This window comes from Dermacentor albipictus, chromosome 6 (assembly GCF_038994185.2).
Source record: "Dermacentor albipictus isolate Rhodes 1998 colony chromosome 6, USDA_Dalb.pri_finalv2, whole genome shotgun sequence".
NCBI classification, from domain to species: Eukaryota; Metazoa; Arthropoda; class Arachnida; order Ixodida; family Ixodidae; genus Dermacentor; species Dermacentor albipictus.
Window position 1 is genome coordinate 53,457,895 of NC_091826.1, and position 26,413 is coordinate 53,484,307.

At 49.5% G+C, this 26,413-nt stretch overlaps 2 protein-coding genes across 3 annotated transcripts in view; both read right to left on the reverse strand.

Annotated features, from left to right (window-relative positions):
• LOC135906895 (elastin-like) overlaps positions 1-12,871 on the reverse strand; it is a 27,559-nt gene extending 14,688 nt beyond the window's left edge. The window contains exons 1-4 of one of the 2 annotated variants that reach the window (XM_065438530.1): positions 12,765-12,871; positions 12,521-12,599; positions 2,672-4,655; positions 59-137 (exon numbers count right to left, since the gene is read on the reverse strand). In XM_065438530.1, the coding sequence (XP_065294602.1) occupies positions 59-137; positions 2,672-4,616 (2,024 nt within the window). In that variant the 5' untranslated portion in view covers positions 4,617-4,655; positions 12,521-12,599; positions 12,765-12,871. Of the gene's footprint in view, positions 1-58; positions 138-2,671; positions 4,656-11,364; positions 12,143-12,520; positions 12,600-12,764 lie in introns of those variants that run through there. The other variant, XM_065438529.2, reaches the window with a different exon arrangement.
• Positions 12,872-22,097: 9,226 nt separating this feature from the next.
• LOC135906893 (protein lifeguard 1-like) overlaps positions 22,098-26,413 on the reverse strand; it is a 52,646-nt gene continuing 48,330 nt past the window's right edge. The window contains exons 10-11 of the mRNA XM_065438528.1: positions 25,360-25,407; positions 22,098-22,710 (exon numbers count right to left, since the gene is read on the reverse strand). Of these exons, the coding sequence (XP_065294600.1) occupies positions 22,549-22,710; positions 25,360-25,407 (210 nt within the window). The 3' untranslated portion in view covers positions 22,098-22,548. The remainder of the gene's footprint in view (positions 22,711-25,359; positions 25,408-26,413) is intronic.

Here is a 26,413-nt window from a genome sequence, read left to right on the forward strand (position 1 = left end):
TCTTTTTTACTTACGGACACTTCTGTACACAAGAAAACGTATGTGCTGTGTTACTCACACGAATAGAAAGGCAGCGACCACGGCCGTGGTTATCAGCAGTTGCACGGAGAGAAGCGCGTACACTTTACAGATGAAACCTGCACAGAGAAACAAGAGTGAAGCTTAGGAACAGGAATGGTTCGTATGACGCCGGTATGTTCCAAACACAACTTAGTGTTGCACGCTGTTTTTTTTCTTATTTAGCAGCAGCGGTCGCTTATGTCTTAGTTATTTCCATGATATCGTCATATGAGTTCCCGGCGAGTCATCACTTTCATGACCTCTGCGCACATTATGACACGAATTAAAATGAAAGAAGTTATTGGACAGGTGCTGGGCATTCGAGTCCATGCATCCTAATAAACCTACAGCATTTGCCAAATAACGCTTGTGCTGTTCGGTACATGTTGGCCCTGACTAGTGACTATACTATACTGCTTAGTGGGTAGTCAGGATGGAAGGAAGGAGTGAAATATAACAATGACTTTTGAGATGGTCTACTGCTCGATATTATCGAGCATTTGAGACGTTAGGATAACCTTTATTGACCAAGCTTCATAGCGAGTGGTAGACATCACAATTTGTGTGATAATCAATACAGTCTTAAGTCTGAAAATTCGCTACATAGGGTCAAAAAATTTCATTTTAAAAGTCGTATTGGGCCTTGCATAACTTAATCTAGTCAGTACTCAACGTATAACCTCCCTTGGTAGAGACTATGCGCCTTCCCCAAATTTCGAGAACTTTGAACTCGAGATTCACAGCCAAACATACCGCACACTGCTGTTCTGGTTATCATTATCTTCTCGCAGTCTGAGAAAAAGAAGTACACCGAACAAAACAGGTACATGGCACATAAAGGAATTTCACAGCACGTTTCTGACACTATTAGTAAAGAGTGGTCTAAGTGGAACATAATTATTAGCGAATGCTTATACATTGAGCAGTGTATCAATTCATGACATGTCCCCTAATGTCCATCATCAAACAATTTTGCATTAGTTTAAATTTGCTATTGTCCAAAAAATTACCGCGCAAAATTTTCTGTCCGCAACTTCGTTGAAGTTTATCAGTAAAAATTACCGCTTTGTCTCATACGCTATCTAGCAGAGACTTTCCACCCATCTGTGATTGACATTCCGTCTTCAAGAGTGCCGTGCACAAGCATCGGCCACTGCAGGGATTTCGCCGCTTAGTGAGAGTGAAGAATAGTGTGGCTAAGTGCGTTATCACGATTAAAAGACAGCCTTGGAAGTTTAAACACGCTGTCCACACAAAGACAAAATGATTTTAATCCGAGAAGATATTCTCTCAACAGTTTGTGTTCGTTAATTTTGTGGCTGGATTTAGCCTGCTAAAATGGAAAATAAAGGCAAAACATTTTTCTTTTTACTTTGCACCAAAACCTCATCTCTATTACGTCGCCGTGACGTCACGAATTCCGAACTACATTGTTGTAATTGTGCCGTCGTGGCGACATCAAATCGGTCAATACTTGCTCTCTCTAAATCCTTCGCTCCGTTAGGATACAACCTTGTCGATTTTTATAGATAATAAATTAGACAGGCTTGAGTAAACACTATGGAAATCTGTTACGTCATGGCAGTCTGGTGGGAAAACTTCATGGCGGCGTCGCCACCTGTGTTTTTCTTTTTTGCACTTTTTAAAAATTATTTTGTGGTTATCAGATCTCCTGGTAGGGTAAGAACGTATGTTTTGGGATATTCTAGAGGGGCAACATACCAATACAAGCCAACATATTTTTCTCGGCCGTGCTCCTTTAACAGCGACCATGCTCTAGCCGTTGCTACTTACGTTATACTCTATGACCTCTATTCCTGTACCGGTACAAGACCACCTACATCCCAGCTTTGCGCGCACTATAGGCAATCTATACCAGGCAGGTGCATCCAACGGGGAACAGTTAACATCTTCAGAGCTGGCAGTCGGCAGGAGTAGCAAGCTTATCAGCTGGGACGGACATGGATTGGCTAGTTTGCTCTAAGCTGACAGGTGGTCGAGATGGCAGCAGTAAGCGGTGGCGGAATGCAGGAACATTATGGTCATACAGGAACGTTACGGTCATGCAGGCGTCACACTGGAGCACAGAGCATCGTGCCTTTGCTATTCATTTGGGTACGTGCAAAGGGACTCTCTGCCACCGACAAAAGTGGCATTGGGTCACGTTGAAAAAGAAAAGGCAGCAGGTGTGCGCTCAATTGTCTGTGGCGATTCCTCATTCTCTGCTTGGCATCGCCACAAGTAAACAGGCAAGTAAGGAACCCGAATGTGGCGTTGCAGTCAATCCGCCACGAAATGCCACGAAATGCTCAAACTTTTAGTCCGAAAGATCCAGCGGTATGACGAAGTGTTCCGGTATATACATTTCATTCTTATTTACGCAACACCTTGTAGACGCGCACCTGTTAAGCGCATCACCCATCCGCTTGCTGCATACAGACATGCGCGATGGGCGAATGGGGCGCTACGCCGGGCAAGACGAGGGCCGAACGTTCTCGTGGGCTTCGAGTGAGCACTTCTCCACCCGTCAGCTGTCCGCCCACGAAAAATCTTCGGGTATTCGTCGAACTAAGAACGACTTGTGAGAGCAGTGATGTTGATGTGAACTCACCTATTCGCACAAACTTGTCGGCGAATGGGTTTTCCATGGGGGGCTCGGCGGGAGGTATGCCCGCGTCGACATCATATGGCCTTCCCATACTCGGGGCTAAGCCTGGGCCAGGGGCGAAGCCGGGACCAAGGGTGAAGCCGGGGCCAGGGGCGAAGCCGAGGCCAGGGGCGAATCCGGGGCCAGGTGCGAAGCCGGGGCCAGGTGCGAACCCGGGGCCAGGGACGAAGCCGGCGCCAGGGGCGAAGCCGGGGCCAGGGGCGAAGCCGGGGCCAGGGGCGAAGCCGGGGCCAGGGGCCAAGCCGGGGCCAGGGACCAAGCCGGCGCCAGGGGCCAAGCCAGGGCCAGGGGTGAAGCCGGGGCCAGGGGTGAAGCCGGGGCCAGGGGCGAAGCCGGGGCCAGGGGCGAATCCGGTGCCAGGTGCGAAGCCGGGGCCAGGTGCGAAGCCGGGGCCAGGTGCGAAGCCGGGGCCAGGTGCGAAGCCGGGGCCAGGAGCGCAGCCGGGGCCAGGGGCGAAGCCGGGGCCAGGGACGAAGCCGGCGCCAGGGGCCAAGCCGGGGCCAGGGGCGAAGCCGGGGCCAGGGGCCAAGCCGGCGCCAGGGGCCAAGGCGGGGCCAGGGGCCAAGCCGGGGCCAGGGGCCAAGCCGGCGCCAGGGGCCAAGCCGGCGCCAGGGACCAAGCCTGCACCAGGGGCGAATCCGGGGCCAGGTGCGAAGCCGGGGCCAGGTGCGAACCCGGGGCCAGGTGCGAACCCGGGGCCAGGGACGAGGCCGGCGCCAGGGGCGAAGCCGGGGCCAGGGGCCAAGCCGGGGCCAGGGACCAAGCCGGCGCCGGGGGCCAAGCCGGGGCCAGGGACCAAGCCGGCGCCAGGGGCCAAGCCAGGGCCAGGGGCGAAGCCGGGGCCAGGTGCGAAGCCGGGGCCAGGTGCGAAGCCGGGGCCAGGAGCGCAGCCGGGGCCAGGGGCGAAGCCGGGGCCAGGGACGAAGCCGGCGCCAGGGGCCAAGCCGGGGCCAGGGGCGAAGCCGGGGCCAGGGGCCAAGCCGGCGCCAGGGGCCAAGGCGGGGCCAGGGGCCAAGCCGGGGCCAGGGGCCAAGCCGGCGCCAGGGGCCAAGCCGGCGCCAGGGACCAAGCCTGCACCAGGGGCGAATCCGGGGCCAGGTGCGAAGCCGGGGCCAGGTGCGAACCCGGGGCCAGGTGCGAACCCGGGGCCAGGGACGAAGCCGGCGCCAGGGGCGAAGCCGGGGCCAGGGGCGAAGCCGGGGCCAGGGGCGAAGCCGGGGCCAGGGGCCAAGCCGGGGCCAGGGACCAAGCCGGCGCCAGGGGCCAAGCCAGGGCCAGGGGCGAAGCCGGGGCCAGGGGCGAAGCCGGGGCCAGGGGCGAATCCGGTGCCAGGTGCGAAGGCGGGGCCAGGTGCGAATCCGGGGCCAGGAGCGCAGCCGGGGCCAGGGGCGAAGCCGGGGCCAGGTGCGAACCCGGAGCCAGGGACGAAGCCGGCGCCAGGGAGGAAGCCGGCGCCAGGGGCCAAGCCGGGGCCAGGGGCGAAGCCGGGGCCAGGGGCCAAGCCGGCGCCAGGGGCCAAGGCGGGGCCAGGGGCCAAGCCGGGGCCAGGGGCCAAGCCGGCGCCAGGGGCCAAGCCGGCGCCAGGGACCAAGCCTGCACCAGGGGCCAAGCCGGGGCCAGGGGCGAAGCCGGGGCCAGGGGCGAAGCCGGGGCCAGGGGCAAATCCGGTGCCAGGTGCGAAGCCGGGGCCAGGTGCGAAGCCGGGGCTAGTGGCGAAGCCGGTGCCAGGGGCCAAGCCGGGGCCAGGGGCGCAGCCGGGGCCAGGGGCCAAGCCGGGGCCAGGGGCCAAGCCGGGGCCAGGGGCAGAGCCAGGGCCAGGGGCGAAGCCAGGGCCAGGGGCGAAGCCGGGGCCAGGGGCGAAGCCGTAGGCGGGGGCGGGCTGCCTCATCTTGGTGCAAAATTTAGAGAAGTGTCCCAGGCAATGAATCTGCAATGTACACGGGCAAAACACAAGACGTCATTGTGAACCATAATTATACGGTAAAGAAAAAGAGCACTGCATCACGCGTATGCTTTTCTTTTTTTTTCCAGTGGTTGTTTTTTGCCAGCTCAGAACTGCAGTGATACCGCTTGGCTCAAGAGGTGTCGTCACGTATCGGGACTTAGCCGAACGTTCTCCCCGAACTACGGCACCAAAGAAGGTTGACAACTTGACGACTGGCGCATCACAAATAAGCACGCGACCGAGTACTCGACACGACCATCTGTGATGACGCTTTGTGTATTACCGACCCGGTAACCGTGTTTGGATTCGAACACAATTTCACCAACGTGAGATTCAGCGAAAAGCTGCTGCAACTTTATTTCGGAGCATACGAGAGGTCGTTCATGTCTTAGCGACGTGCGGTCACAACAGCGTGTCACTCTTGTACAGCGGCAACAAAGTTTTCCAGGCACGAAAGCAAGATGGAAAGCATGCAACACGCAGCGTGGGCCGCCGAACTCCAAGGCAGCAGGACCGGTTCCGTATATATCTACAACCTTCATTGTCTGCACCCTCTTCTCGCCCCCATGACGCTCTGCCATAATCACGGAAAAAGAAAGTGCACCGGCACACATGTGCCAGCAGGTCAGATGAAACTGCGATTCCACTCCTTGGTTCATCCTTCCGCCGAAGTATGCGATCTGGGCATCGCAGCCCCGTTACCACATTCATAATTTCCAAGCCAAAATTTCTGCTCAACGCAGCATTTAACTGTGCGCATAGCCTTCCGCATTTTTGTGCTCTCTAAAATAACGATTTGGGCGGACCGCGGCAGTGACGGCCAAATTGAACTCGCACTACAAACGGCCATTCACAAAGTTGAAGAGTGGCGCCAAGGAACGGGCCTCAAATGCTCCGCGAGCAAGTCCGAACTACTACTTTACCGGCCCACGCGCGGACGCATGCCACCAAAGATCTACACAGGACCCCTGGAGTACGACGAAATCGGCCTGTACACCCATGACGGAAACGCAGTCCCCAAAGTAAACAAGATCAAAATCCTCGGAATGATCATTGAGGCCGACGGAGCTAACGGCGAAACCGTGAGGAAGATCGAGGGCAAAGTCACCAGCGCCACGAGACTCATAAAGAGAATAACCAATAGACACGCGGGCATGAAGAAAGAAAACGTCATTCGACTGATCCACTCATTCGTTGTCAGCCACATCGCCTACGTAGCCACCTACCACAACTGGTACGTCGCGGAAAAGTGCAAGATCAACACGCTCATAAGAAAAAGGTGTAAGATAGCCCTGGATCTACCGGAATCGTCGAACACCGAGTTCCTGGCTCAGCTGGGCGTATACAACACCCTAGGCGAAATAGCCGAAGCACAACGCATCTCGCAGTTCGATCGCTTGTCGACCACCAAGATGGGAAGGTACATTATGGACACGCTCGGCATAACGTACAACCAGCACGGCCAGAAAATGCAAATCCCCAACAAAATCAAAGACACCTTTACGATGGCAACCATCCCAAGAAACATGCACCCCGTTTACAACCGAGGTAGAAGAAAGGCAAGAGCCGAGGCTCTGCTCCGTTCATTCGGCAGGGAGAGAAACGCGCGCTTTGTCGACGCAGCCGAATATCCGAACAGCCAAAAAACCACCGCCGTAGTCATAGACGCAGAGTCCAAAATCAGAACCACATGCATTGTATACACCGAACACTCGGAAATAGCGGAGGAAGTAGCGATTGCGCTGACTCTCACAGAACAGGACTGCGAAGTCATACTAAGTGACTCGCAAACGGCAGTGAAGAATTACGCCAGCGGTCGGATTTCCAAGGAAGCCTTGTCCATTTTGGCCAAAGCGGGCAGATCCAAAACCGCGAGCTGAAGGATCACATGGTTCCCCGCGCACGTCACCACGGAAGGCGACGCGCTTCCGAACCTAAACGAGACGGCGCACCGGACGGCGCGAGACATGACCCGCCACGCCGGACTGGGCAACGCCTCTCGCCCGATAGCGAACGCTTCTCGAGCAGAACGGGACAGGCTCACCAGATACAACGACATTACCAGTGCATATTTGAACGCCAGAAGGACATACCCACCGCCGAGTCCCAAATTGAACAGAAGACAGGCCGTCGTCTGGAGAAAGCTCCAGACGAACACCTTCTGTATTCCATTCCGGTGGGCCGCCGCTCTGCCCAGCTCAGACCTCGGAATCAAGACGTGGGCAGTACAGCAAGCCCGTGAGGCGGCATTGAGGCCGGGCCTTGACGTTCCCCCGCGGGACACCTGAGTCTGAAACGTATCTTCCCAGATAAGCATCAGGACGACACGTGCAAATTGTGCCAGGCAGGACCAGCAACACTCATACACATGCTGTGGGAGTGCAATGTAGTTATAGGAGGGATGGCAGTTACTCCGAAGACCCTGTCGTCGAGGTGGGCCGCCGCTCTGCCCAGCTCAGACCTCGGAATCAAGACGTGGGCAGTACAGCAAGCCCGTGAGGCGGCATTGAGGCCGGGCCTTGACGTTCCCCCGCGGGACACCTGAGTCCGGGTCGCGTTAAACCTTGCCGGACGTACAAGAAAGTTGTATCCATTCATCTATCCATGTCCCCCCCTCCCCCCCCCCGTAGGTTTCTCTTCGAGGTGTAACCCGTATGACACGCGAGAGCCCGGCGTTGAGGCGACGCGAAGTGGTCATATCAGGCAGAGCATTCGTACGTAGCACAATGTCTAGAAGGCATGTTGCCAGTACGTAAAGTGTCGGGGATCTGCGGCGAGGGGAATAGCCTACGTGCGCCTTCTATTCCCTGGTTGACAATGTTGCCAAGAGCTTTAAAACCGCGCCAGCCTCGAGTACGGCTGAAAACATATGACGCAACCTTAAGCTATTCAGAAAGAAAAGCGGTATACATGTTTCGTGGAAACTCTTTCTTTGTTTCTTTATTTTAGCGTTAGGTTAGACGTTTTGAGATCGAGAGATCGTTGAGATAAGGAAGCTGTGAGCTTCGTTTAGATTGTTTGTTTCAGGAGCTGAGCAATATTCTGAAAGAAATGGTTCTCCCACACATAATTTCTGACACTTTGTTTTCTCGATATGTCGTTTTCTTTTTAAGCAGATATGCGTTTTCATTTTTTTAGACACGCTTGCAACGTCAAGCCTATAGGTTATTTGTTAGAAGCCTGTAGTGGCGCGCTTGAATATCAATTAACTTTTCGGAATTGGTTCGGAGATTTTTTTCTTTGAAAGCGAAACACGATCTTTGGCGGGGCCGTTGTTTAACCGCACAATTTTATGAAGTGTTCGTACCGTTTCGTTAAGGCATGTCTTGCTCGGACACAGAAGCAAAGTGTTGGTGCGTGACACGAACGTGTATTCACAAAACGGCAGCGTTTTAGTATCGCGTAGAGCGCGCATGCATTTACGTAGAAATAAGCTCGAACTCGAATCTTCACGTAGTTACGAGTGCGTAAATTACGCTGGATTATTATTTTTTCGTTATTTTTTAGTGCGGGTCGTTTGTGGACGAGAGAAACAAAATGTTAGTGCATCAGTCGCACAAAAGTGGGTGATTCGGATTATGTGGATTGACCTCAAAAGAAAGCTTTGACTTCACGGACAGTGCTGAATGTCTCGCACGACTTTCGCAGAGAATTCTGCGAAAGTCGTGTCTGTGTCCGTCTTTGTCTACCTGTCTCTCTGTCTAACATGTTTTGAGAATATAGGTATCAGAAGTTCCTACATTTTTTTACAATAGAGCAGACATGCCCATCCAAAACCCCAACACTATCAAAATCTTTACATTTATTGACACGACGATGGTTGACACGACGATGGCAGTGCACCCCGCAGTTTTTTTTTAAACAAAGCGGACATAATAAACTGATGGAAACAAAATATTATAAGAAATCAATGAAGAAAGTCATAGCTAATAAGATCCGTAGTCCCACCTAACTACGTTTACATTTTGCACGATGATTGTCGAATTCTTAAGTCAGCAAAAGCGCAAATGTTAATCAGGTAAAGCGAGACGCTTCGAGCATCGTTTGGTACGTTGCCACGGTATGAGTGAGCCCATGGCGTAGTTCCTTTACGTTAATCATTATCAGCCTATATTTATGTCCATAACAGGATGACGGCATCTCCCAGCGATTAGCCATATCTTGTGTTAGCTGATTCCAACATTGCGTCTGCAAAGTTCCTGATTTCATCTACCCACCTAATTTTCTACGTCCTCGTCTGCACATCCCTTCCCTCAGCGCCCATGCTGTAATCCTAATGGTCCACTTGTCCATCTGCCCTACGCCTTACGTGACTTGCGCAGCCATTCCTCTTCTCCTGAAGTCATATAGAATATCGGCTGACCCCGTCTGTTCTCTGATTCCCAACGCTCTCTTCCTGTCTGTTAACGTTATACATATACATATACATATACATATACATATTTCGTTGCATTGCTCTATGCGTGGTCTCTAACTTACTGTCGTTCAGCTTCATTGTTAACCTCAAAGTTTCTGCCCTATATCTCAGCACCGGTAGACTGCAATGATTGTACACTATTATTTTCAACGAGAGTGATAAGCTCCAAATCGGCATTTGGTAATACATGTCGTATGCACTCCAACCCGCTTTTATTCTAATGTAAATTTCCTTCTCATTAACCGGTTTCCCTGTGAGTAATTGACTCAGATAAACGTACTCCTGTACAGACTCTACAAACTGAGTGGCGATCATGATTTCTTGTTCCGTTGCCATGCTGTTCAACATTTACCTTCCGCATAATAATCTTCAACCCTATTCTTACACTTTGCCGGTTAAAATCCTCAATCATTCGTTGCACTTGATCCCGAGTGCTGCTGAACAAGACCACGTCATCTGCAAAACGAAGGTTGTTGAGAAATTCACTGTTGATCCTCACTCCCAAATCTTCCCACTCTGATAGCTTGAATGCTTCTTTTGAACATGTAGTGGAATAGCATCGGAAAGATTGTCTTCTTGTCTGACCCCTGTCTTGACAGACAATTTTTTTTTGCTTTTCCTGTCGAGAAGCAAGGTAGCTATGGAATCTTCGTAGAGATTTCCCAATATATTCCCTTAGGCCTCCTGTACTCCTCGATTACGCAATGCCTCCATGACTGCTGGTATCTCTGCTTAATGAAATGCCTTTTTATAATCTAAGAAAGTCATATAGAGAGATATTATACTCCGCAGACTTCTCAATTAATTGATGATGAAATGAACGTGATCCACAGTAGAATATCCCTTCCTGAAATCAGGCTGTTCCCGTGGTTGACTGAAGACAAGTGTTGCTCGGATTCCATTGGAAATTATCTTGTTGAATGTTTTGTGCAATACTGAAAGCAAGCTATTGTGCTTATAATTCCCCAATTCCTTAATATCTCCCTTCTTATGTAGTAGTATAATGTTTCCATTCTGCCAGCTCCATGATACACTTGAAGTCGTAATGCATTGCGTATAGAAAGGCACACGCTTTTCAAGCGTAACATCTACTCCATTATAGAGTACACCGATTGTTATTCTATCTTCTTCTGCCGGTTATTCCCTCGACATGTCTGGCAAGGCCCTTCTAACTTCATCGCTAGATACAGATGCAGTCTTGGCATCCTGTTCATCACTGCTTCCAATAAAGGTTGCGTGACTGCCCTTAGTACTGAACAGGTCAGTACATAATTCTGATAATTTTACTATATCATCGAGATTGCGGGTCATTAACTGCTTATCTTTCACTGCATACGTACAGCTTTCCCTGTCCTGTGCCAAGCTTTCTTCTTATTCCATCCATCTTTGTAACCATTGCAGTATGTGTTTTCACCACGACTTGCACACGTGTACGGTTCATCGATATGCACCACTGAATGTTCTTTTTTCTGCCACGCTTGTTTTCGCTCGCACGGTATATATACATCGATGCGGGTGAAAATAAAGTCTATAATTGAAAGTAAAGCGCTGTATCTGTGTGTCTGTTTCTTTCTACGTCCTCGATCAGTCGCGATCATACTCTCTATCACTGAATGTTCCCTTGACAGTAATCGACATTTATTTATTTATTTTGTGCCAGTACATAAAAATGATTGATTAAAATCATTACCTGAGCCATTAATCTGCTGAAAGGCCTAAGAGTCGAAAAGCCATGTTGTGTGCGGGCTGGGAACGTAAATAATTTTCCGTGCGGGATTTGAGCAATTACTATATTATCTCTGAAGGAAAAATTGACTCGCTATCTTGTGGCGAAGCGCTAACGGGTTGTATCCAACTGGTTATTTAATAAACTTGATAATTCTGTGACGAGAGCAATACGGCGATGCCGCGAAACGGGTTTCACGATACTGTTGGTCTGAAGTGCATCGATTAGGTAGAGTGGGTTCGATACCAAGACTGTCGAAGGGTATTTTTTCGAGATTCCCTACGGAATAGCTGCAGATATCGGTCTATATAAGTTGCACGATGGTACGTTTTTAGGCTGTCCATAGACATCCTGTAGTTTTCCACCAGAAACGGTTACAAGCCCTCTGTAGACTGGCTGAACGGAGTGTAGTGATGGACGACGCGCGTTCATTGCGAAACCACGCCAGGGCCCAGCATCCGTGAGAGATAAACGGGATCGGAAAGGCAGGGGGGTTAAGCGGATAAGATTGTGGTTTGCTGGGGTACGGGAAATGAGAAATGTCTCACCTGATAAAGTCAGTAGACCGACGCTGCAATCCGCTTGTGGAACAGTGAGACTAGGCAGCCGGTGTCTCTGTCTTCTTCACTGCTCGCGAACTCTATTCATGGCACACACCCACTGCAGAGTTTCATGCCAACGTTACTCGAGGAAGTGTGGCGCTGGGGTCGTTTCTGCCGCAGCAGGGATTTACTAATTCTTTTTTTTTTCAAGTGATGCTGCTTAATTATAGCTGGGCCGCCGTGCATATTTCGTGTCCGTCAACAAATCTGTGCGAGCCATACCTATAATCATCAGCAATTGTTCGTGCCCCTGCTCGCGCGTTCGTCGTCGTCTTCTTCCACAGCTGAATCCGTTGGGAACGTATGGGAAGGCTGGCTCCACGTCATGCCAGCGTTCCCATAGTGCCCCTCCCTCTGCGAAGGCGCCGACTGCCGGTCGATGCGGTGATCTCGGTCTCAAATTCTTTGCCTCAGTATGTCGCGAAATGAAAACACGAATGTAAACAACTAATGTATAACACAAATGAAGGCGGATGTAGGAAAATAAACGTGTGAGTCTACCTTTCGTCACGATGACCACCGATCAAGACAATAAATGTGTTCGTAGCTTTGCTCAAAACTCTTTCAGCGGGTCAAGGACTTCGTGCGTGAGGAAGTTGCCCGCCAACTTTCCTTAGTCCTCTTCACTCAGGAGCCCACCTGCCGTCTTCCAAACACGCTCCGCACCCTCATTCCCGCAGAGTTCGCTCAAGTTGTCCCTTCCGCACACCATCAGCCCCCTGCAGCCGCGAATTTCAACTCTGCTCTGGCAGTGCAGCCTGTCACCATGCCTCTCACCTATGCGCAGCCAGTGTTGCCTGTAGCCGCGCCTCTCACGCACGCGCAGGCAGTACGCAAGCCTCCGCCGGCGTCTTTCGCGACCCAGGCCCAACCGGTGCCACCGGAAGCCTATGCTGCATCGTGGACCACACCGAGAGCTAATCCTTGGAGGATGCCTGACAATCGTCCCGTCTGTTATTCTTGCTGCACTCCCGGACACGTCGCCTGATATTGCCGCCGTCGCCCTCAAGCGTTCGGCGACGCCTCTCGGTCATTCCAGTACGGCAGCCAGCCCTTTCGCCAATACGCCACTCCTTCCCCCCAACCGTATGCTCGTGCTCACCTTCAAGAATTTCCTTTGCGTCACTCGCCATCCCCTCGCCGGCGCCCGCTCTCCCCAATGCGTCGGCGACCCGCACCACCTGACCAGGAAAACCGAACGTCGCAGTTAAAGAGGCAAGAGATTTGCTAGAGCTCACTGAGGCTGAACTGTTGGAGGGCTTCAGTGAACAATATGTCATAAACGTCAAAAGAACCAAGATGAGGCGAGACGGTAAAGAAATTGCGACCAAACACATAATACTCACCTTCAATTCAAGTGTCCTGCCCCAGTCAATCGAGGCCGGGTACATCAAGCTTCGTGTAAGACCGTACGTCCCAAATCCCTTGAGATGTTTCAAATGCCAGCGTTTCGGCCACAGCTCGCAGAGCTGCCGAGGCCGCCAAACATGTGCGAAATGTAGTGCCCTTGAACACGACACTGAAGAATGTAATAACTCTCTCCACTGTGTCAACTGTGACGGGGATCACGCCGCGTACTCGCGGTCGTGCCCCTCCTGGAAGAAGGAAAAAGAAATAGTAACTATAAAAGTAAAAGGGAATGTATCGTTCAAAGAGGCACGAAGGCGGGTAGCATACCTGCCAAAGAAAACCTTTGCCGATGTGGCGCGTCAGGGGGCAGCGTCACAACGGCCTCCGGCGGCTGTCCGACCCACAAGCAGTGAGTCGGCAGTTACGCCATCTGCCCCCGCGGCGGTTGCAGCTAGCGCTGCTCCATCAACCGAGGAGAAGGGACCGTCGACCCCGAAGGTGGGCGCAGCCGAGGCTGCCTCAACCTTTCAGGTCCCTTCCAGCGCTGGCAACGGCCGGCGCAGCCAAATCTCCCAGGGAGCCCCATCGACCTCCGGGCTGGTGGGCGCAGGGGTCTTGCCCTCCAAGACGGGACCTTCACTAGTAACTTCCCGCTGGCAAGAGCGCGTGTCCGGCGCCTCACAAGAGGCAATGGACACTACACCTATCCTCAAGGCGCCCCAGGCGCCTAAGGAGCGGCGAGGTTCCCTCGAACGCTTCAAAAAGAGCAAAACCCCGGTTACAGGGCCTCGAAAGGGCTCTGTAATCTAAGACATCCCTTCCGTTTTCGTAAACACAGCACCAATTTAATTTAAAATATGGATACACAAATCATTCAATGGAACGTCAGAGGTCTACTTAGGAATCTTGATGATGTTCAAGAACTCATCCATAAACACAATCCAAAAGTGCTGTGTTTACAGGAGACACACTTAAAATCTACACACACAAACTTTCTCCGAAAGCACGTTACGCTTCGCAAAGACCGCGAGGATGCTGTCCCAGCATCTGGCGGTGTAGCTATTATTGCTGACAAAAGTGTACCGTGTCAGCATCTAAAGCTCCAAACAGCCCTTGAGGCCGTGGCCGTTCGAGCCGTACTTTTAAATAAACTCATTAGAATCTGTTCTCTGTATATACCACCACATCATCACCTTCACTGACGCGACTTAGAGTCATTAATAGATGAGCTCCCGGACCGCTATTTTATTCTTGGTGATTTTAATGCACACAGTACTTTGTGGGGTGATTCACGCTGTGATGCGCGAGGTCGCGTCATTGAACAGGTGCTTTTTTCCTCTGGAACATGTCTCTTGAACACGAAGGAGCCCACATATTTTAACCTGTCCAACAAGTCATACTCTGCCATAGATCTTAGCATTTTATCGCCGACGCTTTTACCCTATTTTAAATGGAATGTGCTTAACAACCCGTATGGGAGTGACCACTTCCCAATAATCCTAACTACGCCGAAACAAGATCAACTTCCCCCGCAGGTCCCTCGGTGGAAGATTGACTCAGCCGATTGGGAACGGTACCGAACTCTTTCATACATGACGTGGACTGAGATGTCTGGTATAACCATAGATGATGCTGTTGCATATTTTGCAGCTTTTATACTGGATGCCGCCTGTAAATGTATTACACAAACGAGCGGCGTGGGTTCCAAGCGGCGTGTTCCCTGGCGGAACGATGCATGCAGGCAAGCGTGGAAGAACCAGAACAAAGCGTGGGCGATATTTCGCGATTCTCCTACAGCTGAAAACCTGGAAAACTTTAAACATGTCAAATCCCAGGCAAGGAGAACGCGCCGGCAAGCAAGACGAGAGTTGGGCGAAGTTTATATCAAGCGTCAACTCGTACACAGATGAGACAAAAGTATGGAATAGAGTGAAGAAAGTTAACGGGCAACAAACGTATTCCTTACCTTTAGTAAACAGCCACGGAGAAAGCTTGGAAGATCAAGCCAACTTTCTTGGCACACACTTTGAACACATATCCAGCTCCTCACACTACACCGAAACATTCCTAAAGTACAAAACACGAATAGAGAACCAAAAGCTAGAAAGGAAATGTGCAAAAAGTGCGCCATACAATGAACCATTCTGCATAGCAGAACTGCAGGCAGCACTGAACTGCTGTAATACATCCGCCCCAGGTTCAGACCACATAATATATGAGATGTTAAAACAACTACCATCCGAAAAAAGAAAACCCTCCTTTCCCTTTACAACGTTATATGGTCTTCCGGCGAGATCCCCTCTGCTTGGAAGGAGGCTATTATAATTCCAATGCTGAAGAACGGAAAGGATCCTTTCTCTGTATCAAGTTATAGACCTCATCATCATCATCATCAGCCTGGTTACGCCTACTGCAGGGCAAAGGCCTCTCCCATATTTCTCCAACAACCCCGGTCATGTACTAATTGTGGCCATGCCGTCCCTGCAAACTTCTTAATCTCATCCGCCCACCTAACTTTCTGCCGTCCCCTGCTACGCTTCCCTTCCCTTGGAATCCAGTCCGTAACCCTTAATGACCATCGGTTATCTTCCCTCCTCATTACATGTCCTGCCCATGCCCATTTCTTTTTCTTGATTTCAACTAAGATGTCATTAACTCGCGTTTGTTCCCTCACCCAATCTGCTCGTTTCTTATCCCTTAGCGTTACACCTATCATTCTTCTTTCCATAGCTCGTTGCGTCGTCCTCAATTTGAGTAGAACCCTTTTCGTAAGCCTCCAGGTTTTTGCCCCGTAGGTGAGTACTGGTAAGACACAGCTATTATACACTTTTCTCTTGAGGGATAATGGCAACCTGCTGTTCATGATCTGAGAATGCCTGCCAAACGCACCCCAGCCCATTCTTATTCTTCTGATTATTTCTGTCTCATGATCCGGATCCGCAGTCACTACCTGCCCTAAGTAGATGTATTCCCTTACGACTTCCAGTGCCTCGCTGCCTATTGTAAACTGCTGTTCTCTTCCGAGACTGTTAAACATTACTTTAGTTTTCTGCAGATTAATTTTTAGACCCACTCTTCTGCTTTGCCTCTCCAGGTCAGTGAGCATGCATTGCAGTTGGTCCCCTGAGTTACTAAGCAAGGCAATATCATCAGCGAATCGCAAGTTACTAAGGTATTCTCCATTAACTTTTATCCCCATTTCATCCCAATCCAGGTCTCTGAATACCTCCTGTAAACACGCTGTGAATAGCATTGGAGAGATCGTATCTCCCTGCCTGACGCCTTTCTTTATTGGGATTTTGTTGCTTTCTTTATGGAGGACTATGGTGGCTGTGGAGCCGCTATAGATATTTTTCAGTATTCTTACATATGGCTCGTCTACACCCTGATTCCGTAATGCCTCCATGACTGCTGAGGTTTCGACAGAATCAAATGCTTTCTCGTAATCAATGAAAGCTATATATAAGGGTTGGTTATATTCCGCACATTTCTCTATCACCTGATTGATAGTGTGAATATGATCTATTGTTGAGTAGCCTTTACGGAATCCTGCCTGGTCCTTTGGTTGACAGAAGTCTAAGGTGTTCCTGATTCTATTTACGATTACCTTAGTAAATAGTTTGTAGGCAACGGACAGTAAGCTGATTGGTCTATAATTTTTCAAGTCTTTGGCGTCCCCTTTCTTATGGATTAGGATTATGTTAGCATTTTTCCAAGATTCGGGTACGGTCGAAGTCATGAGGCATTGCGTATACAGGGTGGCCAGTTTCTCTAGAACAATCTAGACTATATACCTATAGACCTATAGACTATATACCTATAGACTATATACCTAGACTATATCTATATATCTATATCTATATATCTATATATCTAGACTATATACCTATATACCTATATAGACTATATACCTATAGACCTATAGCATTAACAAGTTGCCTCTGCAAAGTATTCGAAAAAATGATTAACTGTCGCCTACTACACTTCCTGGAATCAAACAAATTGCTGGACCCATACCAGTGCGGGTTTCGGGAGGGTCGATCCACAACTGACCATCTCATACGTATCGAGGCACGTATCCGTGAAGTTTGTGTCCATAAGCAGTTTTTCCTATCAGTATTCTTAGATATGGAGAGAGCCTATGATACAACGTGGCGGTTTGGGATTTTGAGAGACCTCTCACCGTTAGGTATACGCGGAAATATGTTCAATCTTATGTTGGTGTTCCAAGATTCTGGTACGCTCGAGGTTATGAGGCATCGCATATACAGGGTGGCCAGTTTTTCTAGAACAATCTGCCCACCATCCTTCAACAAATCAGCTGTTATCTGATCATTCCCAGCTGCCTCCCTCCTTTACATAGCTCCCAAGGCTTTCTTTACTTTTTCCGGCGTTACTTGTGGGATTTCAAATTCCTCTAGGCTATTCCCTCTTCCATTATTGTCGTGGGTGCCAGCAGTACTGTATAAATATCTATAGATCTCCTCAGCCACTTGAACTATCGTATCCATATTAGTAATGGCATTGCCGGCTTTGTCTCTTAACGCATGCATCTTATTTCTTGCCTATTCCTAACTTCTTATTCACTGCCTTCAGGTTTTCTCCGTTCCTGAGAGCATGCTGAATTCTATGAATATTATACTGCCTTAGGTCAGCTATCTTACGCTTGTTGATTAACTTGGAAAGTTCTGCAGTTCTATTCTAGCGGTAAAGTTTCTTTCGGAAAAGATTTGTGATGCCAAATTCAGAATTCTGGGAATGTGGGTGCAGTGTAACCAACGTTGCACACACACTATAACCTACTCAAGCAAGCGACAACACAGGTGGCGTGCATGATCACCCGTGTACCACAAAAAAGAAGTGGCATGAGGGAGGGAGACACAGTCAAGCTGGTTAGGAGCCTCGTAATCAGCGGAATCACGTACTTCCTCCCCTATTACAACACAAACAAAGGCTGACACATTCATATGGAAAGCCCACCAAACAGTTCTTCATCTGCCGGCCAACACCTCGACAAAGAAGCTGTTAGCCCTTGGACTCCATAACACGTTCTAGGAGCTCAAAGAAGCAGAATTAAGGTCGCAGGTACTCAGACTCCAGCAGACTACAACGGGCAGGAAGCTTCTAAAAAGGCTGGGACATCAAGAAATAGAAAGGGAAAAATAGAGAACGGCAAACCTGCCAGATGAGTACCGCAGCACCATCAGGGTAGGATCCTTGCCCAGAAACATGGACCCAAACGTACACGCAGCCAGGCGGAATGCTAGGACAAAATATGTAGAGAAATATCTGGCAACCAAGGAGAACATGTTATATACGAAAGACGAGTTAGACACAACATTTTCTGAATAACGGGACCCACTGAAATTGAGGGCAACCAGAGGGCCGACAGGACCGCTCGCGAGCACACTGACCGAGCGGACCTGAATGGAGACCCCGAGGACTTCATGACAGTGATCCCGACGTACCCCGAAATACTAAATTATCATAGAGAAACGAGGGTCAAATACTCCCCGCCCCATAACATGCTTAATCAACAAGCGGCAGTTTGCTGGCGGAAGCTGCAAACAGAAACCTTCCCAAATCTACACATACTAAGCAAAATGTTCCCAAACCAATACAGTAACGCCACAACATGGGATATATGCCCATGGGGTGGCGCAAAACCAACCCTTTATCATATCACGTGGGAATGCAGCAAAACCAAAACATTCCACAATATAGAAAATCCGAGTACGGAGCAGTGGGAGAGTGTGCTCTGCAGCGGCAACCCATGCTTTCAACGGGGCTGGTACACCACGCCCGATGAGCAGCCACGCTCAGTGGTGTCCTGGAATAGGGGCGCCAACCCTGGAAGACGGGAGTCATCATCGACAGGAAGATGGAAGTACTCAGTCTGACCACTGAATGACTCTGTAAATTAGAGCAATAAAGTGTATCCTATCCTATCCAAGTTGTTCTTGCTGCTGTCCCGAGTAACTTTGGCGCGTACCCGCTGTGAGGGGAAGGCCGTGAATCAGCTAATTTAGAGAACGAACATGACGAGATAGTTCGTCCACCTTTAATCAATCCTGCACGATTCCTCTGCGATTCCTATTACTTAACGCTTATATAGCCCCGTATTGATTCATACAATATTATTTTACTTTAAATATACAGCCCGCTCCTTAGCCAATCCGTTGTAATTGGTATGGGCCACTTTAAGGTAACCGTCATTGCTGTCATGACTGCTTGACAAGCGGAGACATTATTGAATCAAACCGATTTCACTGTTGACCGTATGATTCATTGCATTCCTTCTTTACTGCTTCAGTTATATTATATGAACTTGTTTTTCCTTGATTGAATCACAGTATACTGAATCGTTTCGAACTTTCCTCGCTTCAATTTATGCAACAAAATTAGATTTTAAATTCATCACCTCAACACACAAGCAAAGTGTGCCCGAGTCTTGGCCGATCCCCGTCAGTGGGTATGCTTCCAACTCATGATCATCATCATCATCATCATCATCATCATCATCATCGCAGCTGCGGTCTACAGTTTTTCATCAGGTGACACCGACGCGGAAGGGTGGGCCCAGTTCTCAAGGAACACGCGTGCTTCGTCACTATAGGCTCCGCCTAAACAGTCTATGTAGAAAGCACGCCAACGATTGAGCGCTTAGTCTATGGGAAACTTACGCACAAGGAAGGAAGGAAGGAAATCAACTTTATTCGGGGTCCTGCAGGCCACGAAAGCTTTGGCCTCTCATGGAGTGGGTGTCTCACACGACGGAACCGGGAGGTTGAGTTTCCTGGCGGCATCGTGGACCTGCTGGACGGCCCAAAATTGGGGAGCGAGTTCTTCGCTCCGGATTGCTTCTTCAAACTTGCGCTTGTCCTGTTCGTAATTTATGTGAGCTTGCGAGCACGGCCAGAGTGAATAATTTACGTTAAGGGATCTATTGCAATCGGTGCAATAATACTTGCCGTAGAGCTCGGGCATGTAATGGTGTAGTCTGTTTTGCTCAAGCGGTTACACTCAAGTGTAACCGCTTGAGCTCGTGTGAGCGTGCAGGGTGGCGTGCTATACTCTATACGTTGTAGGTAGTAGTGTTTAGTGATTTCATTGTATGTAGTGGGGGCGTCCTTGTTCTCCGAGTGGTCGGGTGAAGCCGCGTGGTCTGTAAGCGCACGCGCAGCCTCGTGTGCCGCCTCGTTAAGGTTGGGGACGTCGCCGATCATTGGTCCTAAGTGCGGCTGGAACCAGTATATGACGTGTTTCTTATTCTCTTTCTTTTTAACAATTCTGAGAGCCTGTGCGCAGACCGTGCCCTCTTGGAAAGCTCTGATAGCGGCTATAGAGTCGCTGTAGATATGGCAAAGATTGTCGTCGGTGAGCGCAACAGCGATCGCAACCTGTTCGGCCTGTTCAGGCTTCCTTGCGATTACAGTGGCAGCATGTCTTGTGGATCCGCAGCCGTCCACAACCGCCACTGCGAAAGCTTTGTTTCCCGCGTATACAGCCGCGTCCACAAAAGCTGAGCGTTCACGGTTCGCCAAGGCTTGGTTAAGAAGAAATTGTCCTCTCGCTTGTCGTCTGCCCCCGTTGTTTTCAGGGTTTACGTTTCTGGGTATAGGGCGGACCGTGATCTTGGCTCGGATGTCCCGTGGGAGGTCCGCAATGTCTTTTTCTATGTTTCCTTGAGCAAAGCCTAGCTTCCCTAGGATCGTGCGCCCCGGAGGCGTCGTCAAAAGCCTAGCAAGCTGGGCGCGCTGCTGGGCTTCGGCAATTTCTTCCAGGGTGTTGTGCATGCCCAGCGCCCCAGCTTCACGTTGCTGGTGCTGGTTGAAATGCGGAGGGGTTGCTTGGTGGCCTTTCTGATTTGGGCATTAGGTCTGTCTCTTTCGGACCGTGTCCATGTGCTTGAAGAACCACGTCACAGTTTTCATTGCAGAGCTCCATGGTTTACATTCGATAGTTTCGTTCTCTGAAAATTTGCAATTTCCCACAATTTTTCCTAAACGTATACCCGCTATAAAAAAAATTCAGCTTCCTACAGTCACTACATTTAGCATTGTTCTTCTAAATGCGACAAATCTCCAAAATCAGGGCAGTGGTTGCCAGGGAAAATGATTTCTCTGCTGCTATATATCAAGACAGGAGCCCCCGAGATAAAGATTTCTCTAAAAGAGGCTTTCAAATACTCTTATAAATATAGAATGAACCCACTATTAAAGGACGTCATATCACGAACCTCATGACGGAAAAATTTTTCAGATCCTTCCACTATAAGTGCACTTATCGCACAGCTTTCTCTTCGTCTCCACTATAGTGTGCTGGAAGCGGAGAAGCCAAGAGAGGCCAAAGCCCCAGCCGAAAGTTGAATGTCGGGGCAGCAAAAGGACCCGTCGCGACACCCCGTGGCGGCCGCGGTAGACTTATGCGCCGCGGCCATCTCGTAGGCCGCACACATCGGACGCAGCTAACCGCAATATACAGAGACGAAACGATTTTCCTATTTTTGTGCGATTGCACACGTCAAGATTTTTCATTAATTTAATTCCAAATTAGCAATTGTACATTACTGGGGAGTGCTCCCGCGATCACGAGATAAGGCGATAGCGTTGGTGCTTTATACGACGCCACGTGACGACGGTGAGGAAGCGAGAGCAAGCGATTTCTCGCTGTGTTTCACGGCGGATTGTAAATTGCGTGCATAAGTAGCCTCTACGACCGATCGGCTACATTTTCTCACTATGCTCGAGAAGCGTTTTTGGGTCCCTTTAAGGATTCGATGTGCATTAATTTTCGGTACGCCAATCTATTCTGAAACAACCACCGCTCCTTCAGAGCATTGACTAGTACTAGATGTACGCATGCCACCGACAATGCTATATGATACATTTTAACAATCCGACGTCTGGAGCTTTGGCTTCCACCATTCAGCTGTTCCTGATGCCTAAAGGAAGTTGGGCGGCGCACAAGAAAGCTTTACCGATTCTGTAGTCATTTATGCAAACGGCCGGATGCCTTCCTACCTGCCAACGTCCTTATCTCATCCCTCCTGTATAAGTGCCACAGCACTCACTGCGCACTATGACATTTTCCAGTCAAGCTGAGTCACACTAACAAGCGTGTTGATGAAGCAGCGAACCCTAGCTGCTTCCACTTGTGGTATCAATCCAAAAATTTATATTCGGGATTACGACGGCACAGATTCTGACGCATACTAATTTAATTGCACCCTATTATTTCCAAATGCTGCTCGCATAAAACTTCTCGGGAAAATCGTGTGGACTGTATCAGTTCAACATCATCTACGACTGACGAAAGCGGGAAGGACATCGAATCGGATAATTTTAGCTACACGCAAAGGCAAAATTGCCTTGCGGTAAGCCTTTCCTTCCGCCACGACCAAGCTGGAGCGGAGGAGAGGATCACCGCTTAGCGTGCGACTTTTGCGGAAACCGCAGAACCGCGTAAATTCCGCATCAATGTATCGCGTACAATATTTCCGCAGGGAGAACGTGGGTGGATCAGGTAATCAAACCGAGCGCGTGCTTTGAGCGAAACCTTAGTTGGCGAGGGGCTATGGGGGTTTCTAATTATTCACTAAAATCACGGGCGTCTTTTGCACCAAAGCATTTCCAAAATTTTCTTTATCGTAGGCGACGCTGACGATGAACGGGAGTCACAAACGCATCGCCCCCTCGTTGGGCACTGCAGTAAGTCCTGCCTGCCGCAAAGCGCGCGGAGGTGGTGACGGCGACAGAGGCCGCAGCGCCCCCTTCCAATTCAGTTGTCGCCTTTCAACTGCTGAATTATTTGCAGGATGTAGAGGAACAAGTTGATGGCGTCGACGTAGAGCATCAGGGCGCCCGCGATGTAATCCTCTGGCGATAGTGAGTGGGCCCGATTTGCGCCGCCCGTGATGAGTTGCGTGTCCATGACGATGTACTGTGTACAGCAACAATACTCATTCATTAGTTCATTCATTTATCTACTTGCATGCCGCCGCTACTCGATTGCAGCTCAGTTTGCGTTTATATGCGAATTAAGCCATTTCTGTAATCGTACACGCGTTCCTCTGTACGAGGCATGCACGTACAGTCAGCACGCAACACGAACGCTCCGCAGCGTGGCCTAGACCGGCTTGGACTGACGCCAGCGCCGCGAAGTGTTGGGCTCTGATATCTCGGCATGTTCGCGGTGGCTTACGATAGCTGGGGCGCAGCTCGATTTGACTGCTCGTCTTTGTCTTTCGCTTGTGCCTGACTGGCGGCGAGAGTGCGCTCACTTGACACATCCGTTCGGCCCCGTTTCGCTCGTGGCTGCGGTCTCACAAAACACACGTTACAGTTTGCTTATAACGGCAAAGCGAAAGGGCGGGTGACAGCTGGCGCACCTTTCGGGTTCATTCTCAAAGCTGGCGCTTTAAGGAAATTGTAAATAGAAGAAAGGAGAGCAAAATGCAGGTTTGTGGCGTTCGTAAAGGTGGGACAATGAACCTGCAAATCCGGTGGCCTAGTTGTTCATGCTCTTGATTGTGCGTGCGGTGCCGGTAACTTCGTATGCACTGTGCTTTCGTGGTTTCGCTCGCGCTGAAGCGACAGACGGACAAAGGCCAATTCACTTACTGCTACCGCGATTCCTTACTCCAGCCTGAATTCTGACTGCGAGTTTGTGCGCTCGCCGAGCGAGATGCGTTCACGTTTACCAGTGTGCGCGTGACACCATGCTGGTTAATTTAGTTAAAACACGTTGGCGGGCTAGTTGGTTTCAATCCATGATAGAATGCGTAAGCGTGACTGAACAAAGACGTAGAAAGAAGCCAACGCACAAAGACAGTGCTGTCCCTGTATGCCTCTTCTTTTCTACGTCCGCCTTGAGTCACGCTTACGCATTTAGTTAGTAAGCGAATGTTTGCAAGTTTACACCACCGATAAAACTACTATGCTTATTTTTCTCGTGAGCTCATACTTTGGGTTGGTGCTGCAATGTACGGTGCTAATGTACAGTGTGACGAAGTCCTTTGCTAATGTCGAGGTTGTAGAACATCGTTGTGCATCTCTGAAGAACAATAAATAAATAAATAAATAAATAAATAAATAAATAGGTGGCTCCTATTCACGCTGTAAAACTGGTTGGCCAGCAAAGCTGTGGTATCATCTGATCCTACAGACAAATGTGACGTAGCCCTAAACTGGGTCCTGCCGAACCTGAGCACGAAGCCGTTGTGCATATTGACGTTGCTATTCCTTTTGTCGCTCATCGCATTCGCGCTGCTCTTCAGGCGTGCTAACTGTGAGTGGGGGTGGCTTGCTCTGGGCAGGAACCGCTGCGTCCTACCTAGCCCGAGCATGACGCCGTTGTGCATATTGACGTTGCCGTTCCCGTCGCCACTCACCATGCATAAACGCTGCTCTTCGATAGTCCCAACTATGCGTGGTCTATCAATAACGCTATAACGATTCTTTTACGCGTGGAAGGGTAGCTACGTCCCTCCCTGCTTCGTATGCCACAGTTTGCCACTTCCCAGCCACTGCAGCGTATGCAATTCACATTCGCAATCTTTACCAGGAAACGCTTTCGGCGCGCGCTATGCGTCAAGGCGAGCTTTCTGGTTCTTTTTTTCTTTCCCCCGCATAGCCAGGGCCGCCGCCCAAGCGCGGAGATTTCGCCTCATCTGGTGGCACTGCAAGGAACGCAGCGGCATACGCGGCACGTATCTCTCACTGTGATTGGCTGAGGTTTTGCCCACCACACGATAAATGCTTTGTGGAGTAGAGGGACGCAGCTTCGATATAACAGAAAAATGTGCAGCGGGTGTTTTCGGAACGAGCTGCTTTTGAATGCTTTTGCTATTGTAGTGGGACCTGTGTGCGCATTTTTGTTCCCTAAGCTGACCAAAGTATGGTTGTGGATGAGGACCTGGGCAACTAGTCTATTGCTCCTCTTTTTGCATTACATTAGGTATAGTTGTGTTTTCATGAACTGAACTGAGCTAGCATCATCGTGTGACCAAGCTCAAAATGTTATGTGAGACAGAACAAGGCGCAGCACTACGCGCAGTTGTGGCGCCTTATTCTCCAGAGCTCGGACTTTGAGTCTCGACTGCAGCGCACAGTGCCAATGTAGGGTGCGGCGAAGTACTTTGCTAGTGTCGAAGTTGCAGCACATCATTGTGTATCTCGAAATAAATAAATAAATATATATATATATATATATATATATATATATATATATATATATATATATATATATATATATATATATATATATATATATATACCAGAAAAAAAGCAGTTCTGGGTCCGGGTAAATATTCACAGTGAAGTAGACGCGCGTATGAAGCGGTTTATTGACGTTTCGGCCGGGGTCCGGCCTTCATCAGATGAAGGCCGGACCCCGGCCGAAACGTCAATAAACCGCTTCATACGCGCGTCTACTTCACTGTGTATATATATATATATATATACACGCAGCAGGTATTGGCGGACCAAAACGAGCTGCTTTTGTATGCTAACCTCGCGACTGGTCGTAACATATTAACTTCGAATTTATAGACTGCCAATGTGCATCTATAAAATAAGATAGTGAGCTTACAAAAGAGAATATCGCAGCTCCGGAGCAGGCGTAGACCATCTGAATCAGCTGAAAGAGAACACACAGGCAGGCGACACGAAGCACTAATTGGGTATGTATATAATGCACGCACAAGGCACAAACACACTCCCGCTTCTACCACAGTAGTGCTATTCTGGCACTGCCACTCAAAAGCATTTGTTTGGCGCGAAAAAGGGAAATATATTTGCGGGAACGACTTTGATATATTTCAACGTTGCTAATCCAGGCTGGTGAAATAATGAGTGTCATACACTCTCAGTCTGCATTATAGTAAGCATTGCTTCAAGCCAATGTTTCTGTTACGTGCGCCCTGTTCTGAGTGTCTCGTTTTGAGCTTTCGTTCAAACCTTCTTCAGTGTAAACTACTCAGGCAGAGCATTAAGTCAGGCTAGGGAGAGCACAATAAGGCTGTCATACCTTTCCCATATACGGCTCAACAAAACTACGTAACAACGTTGAGTCACAGTGCACCTATTAGGGCGGCTATTACTAGCGATCCTTCGTCCATCGATTTAAATGTTCATTCTTATAATAAGAAATCTGCGCGCGTGGCAAGAAACTAAAAGGTAGCTAGTTATACGAACTTTTCTCAAATGCGAGCAGGTTCCTCTTGTTTAATTTATCATTGCGTTGAGAGGTGATGGAGGGGAGAGAGATCCATTATTAAAGCATTTATTACGCATGCCAACACACAGGAATAAATATCAATACCACAAAACGACTCAAATATTAATCAATTCGAAGTCATGTTACAAGCATCGAAAAAAACGAATCACGCATTCGAATGCGTCGTTGTACAGACAAAGTCGTTCTCCAATGAATATTTATACTCGTAGATTCACCCAGGCCAGTGCATGACTAGTCATATACTGCATCAAAACGGCAAGTTGGGCTGTTGGTTGGGATTCATAGTAAGGTTCGTTACAGCGCAATGCAAGACAAGGACACAAGAAGGTATAAAACGGCTCAAATCAGCGCCGTGTCGTCATGATATGCCTTCTGGTGTCCTTGTCGTGTATTGCGCTGTTACGAA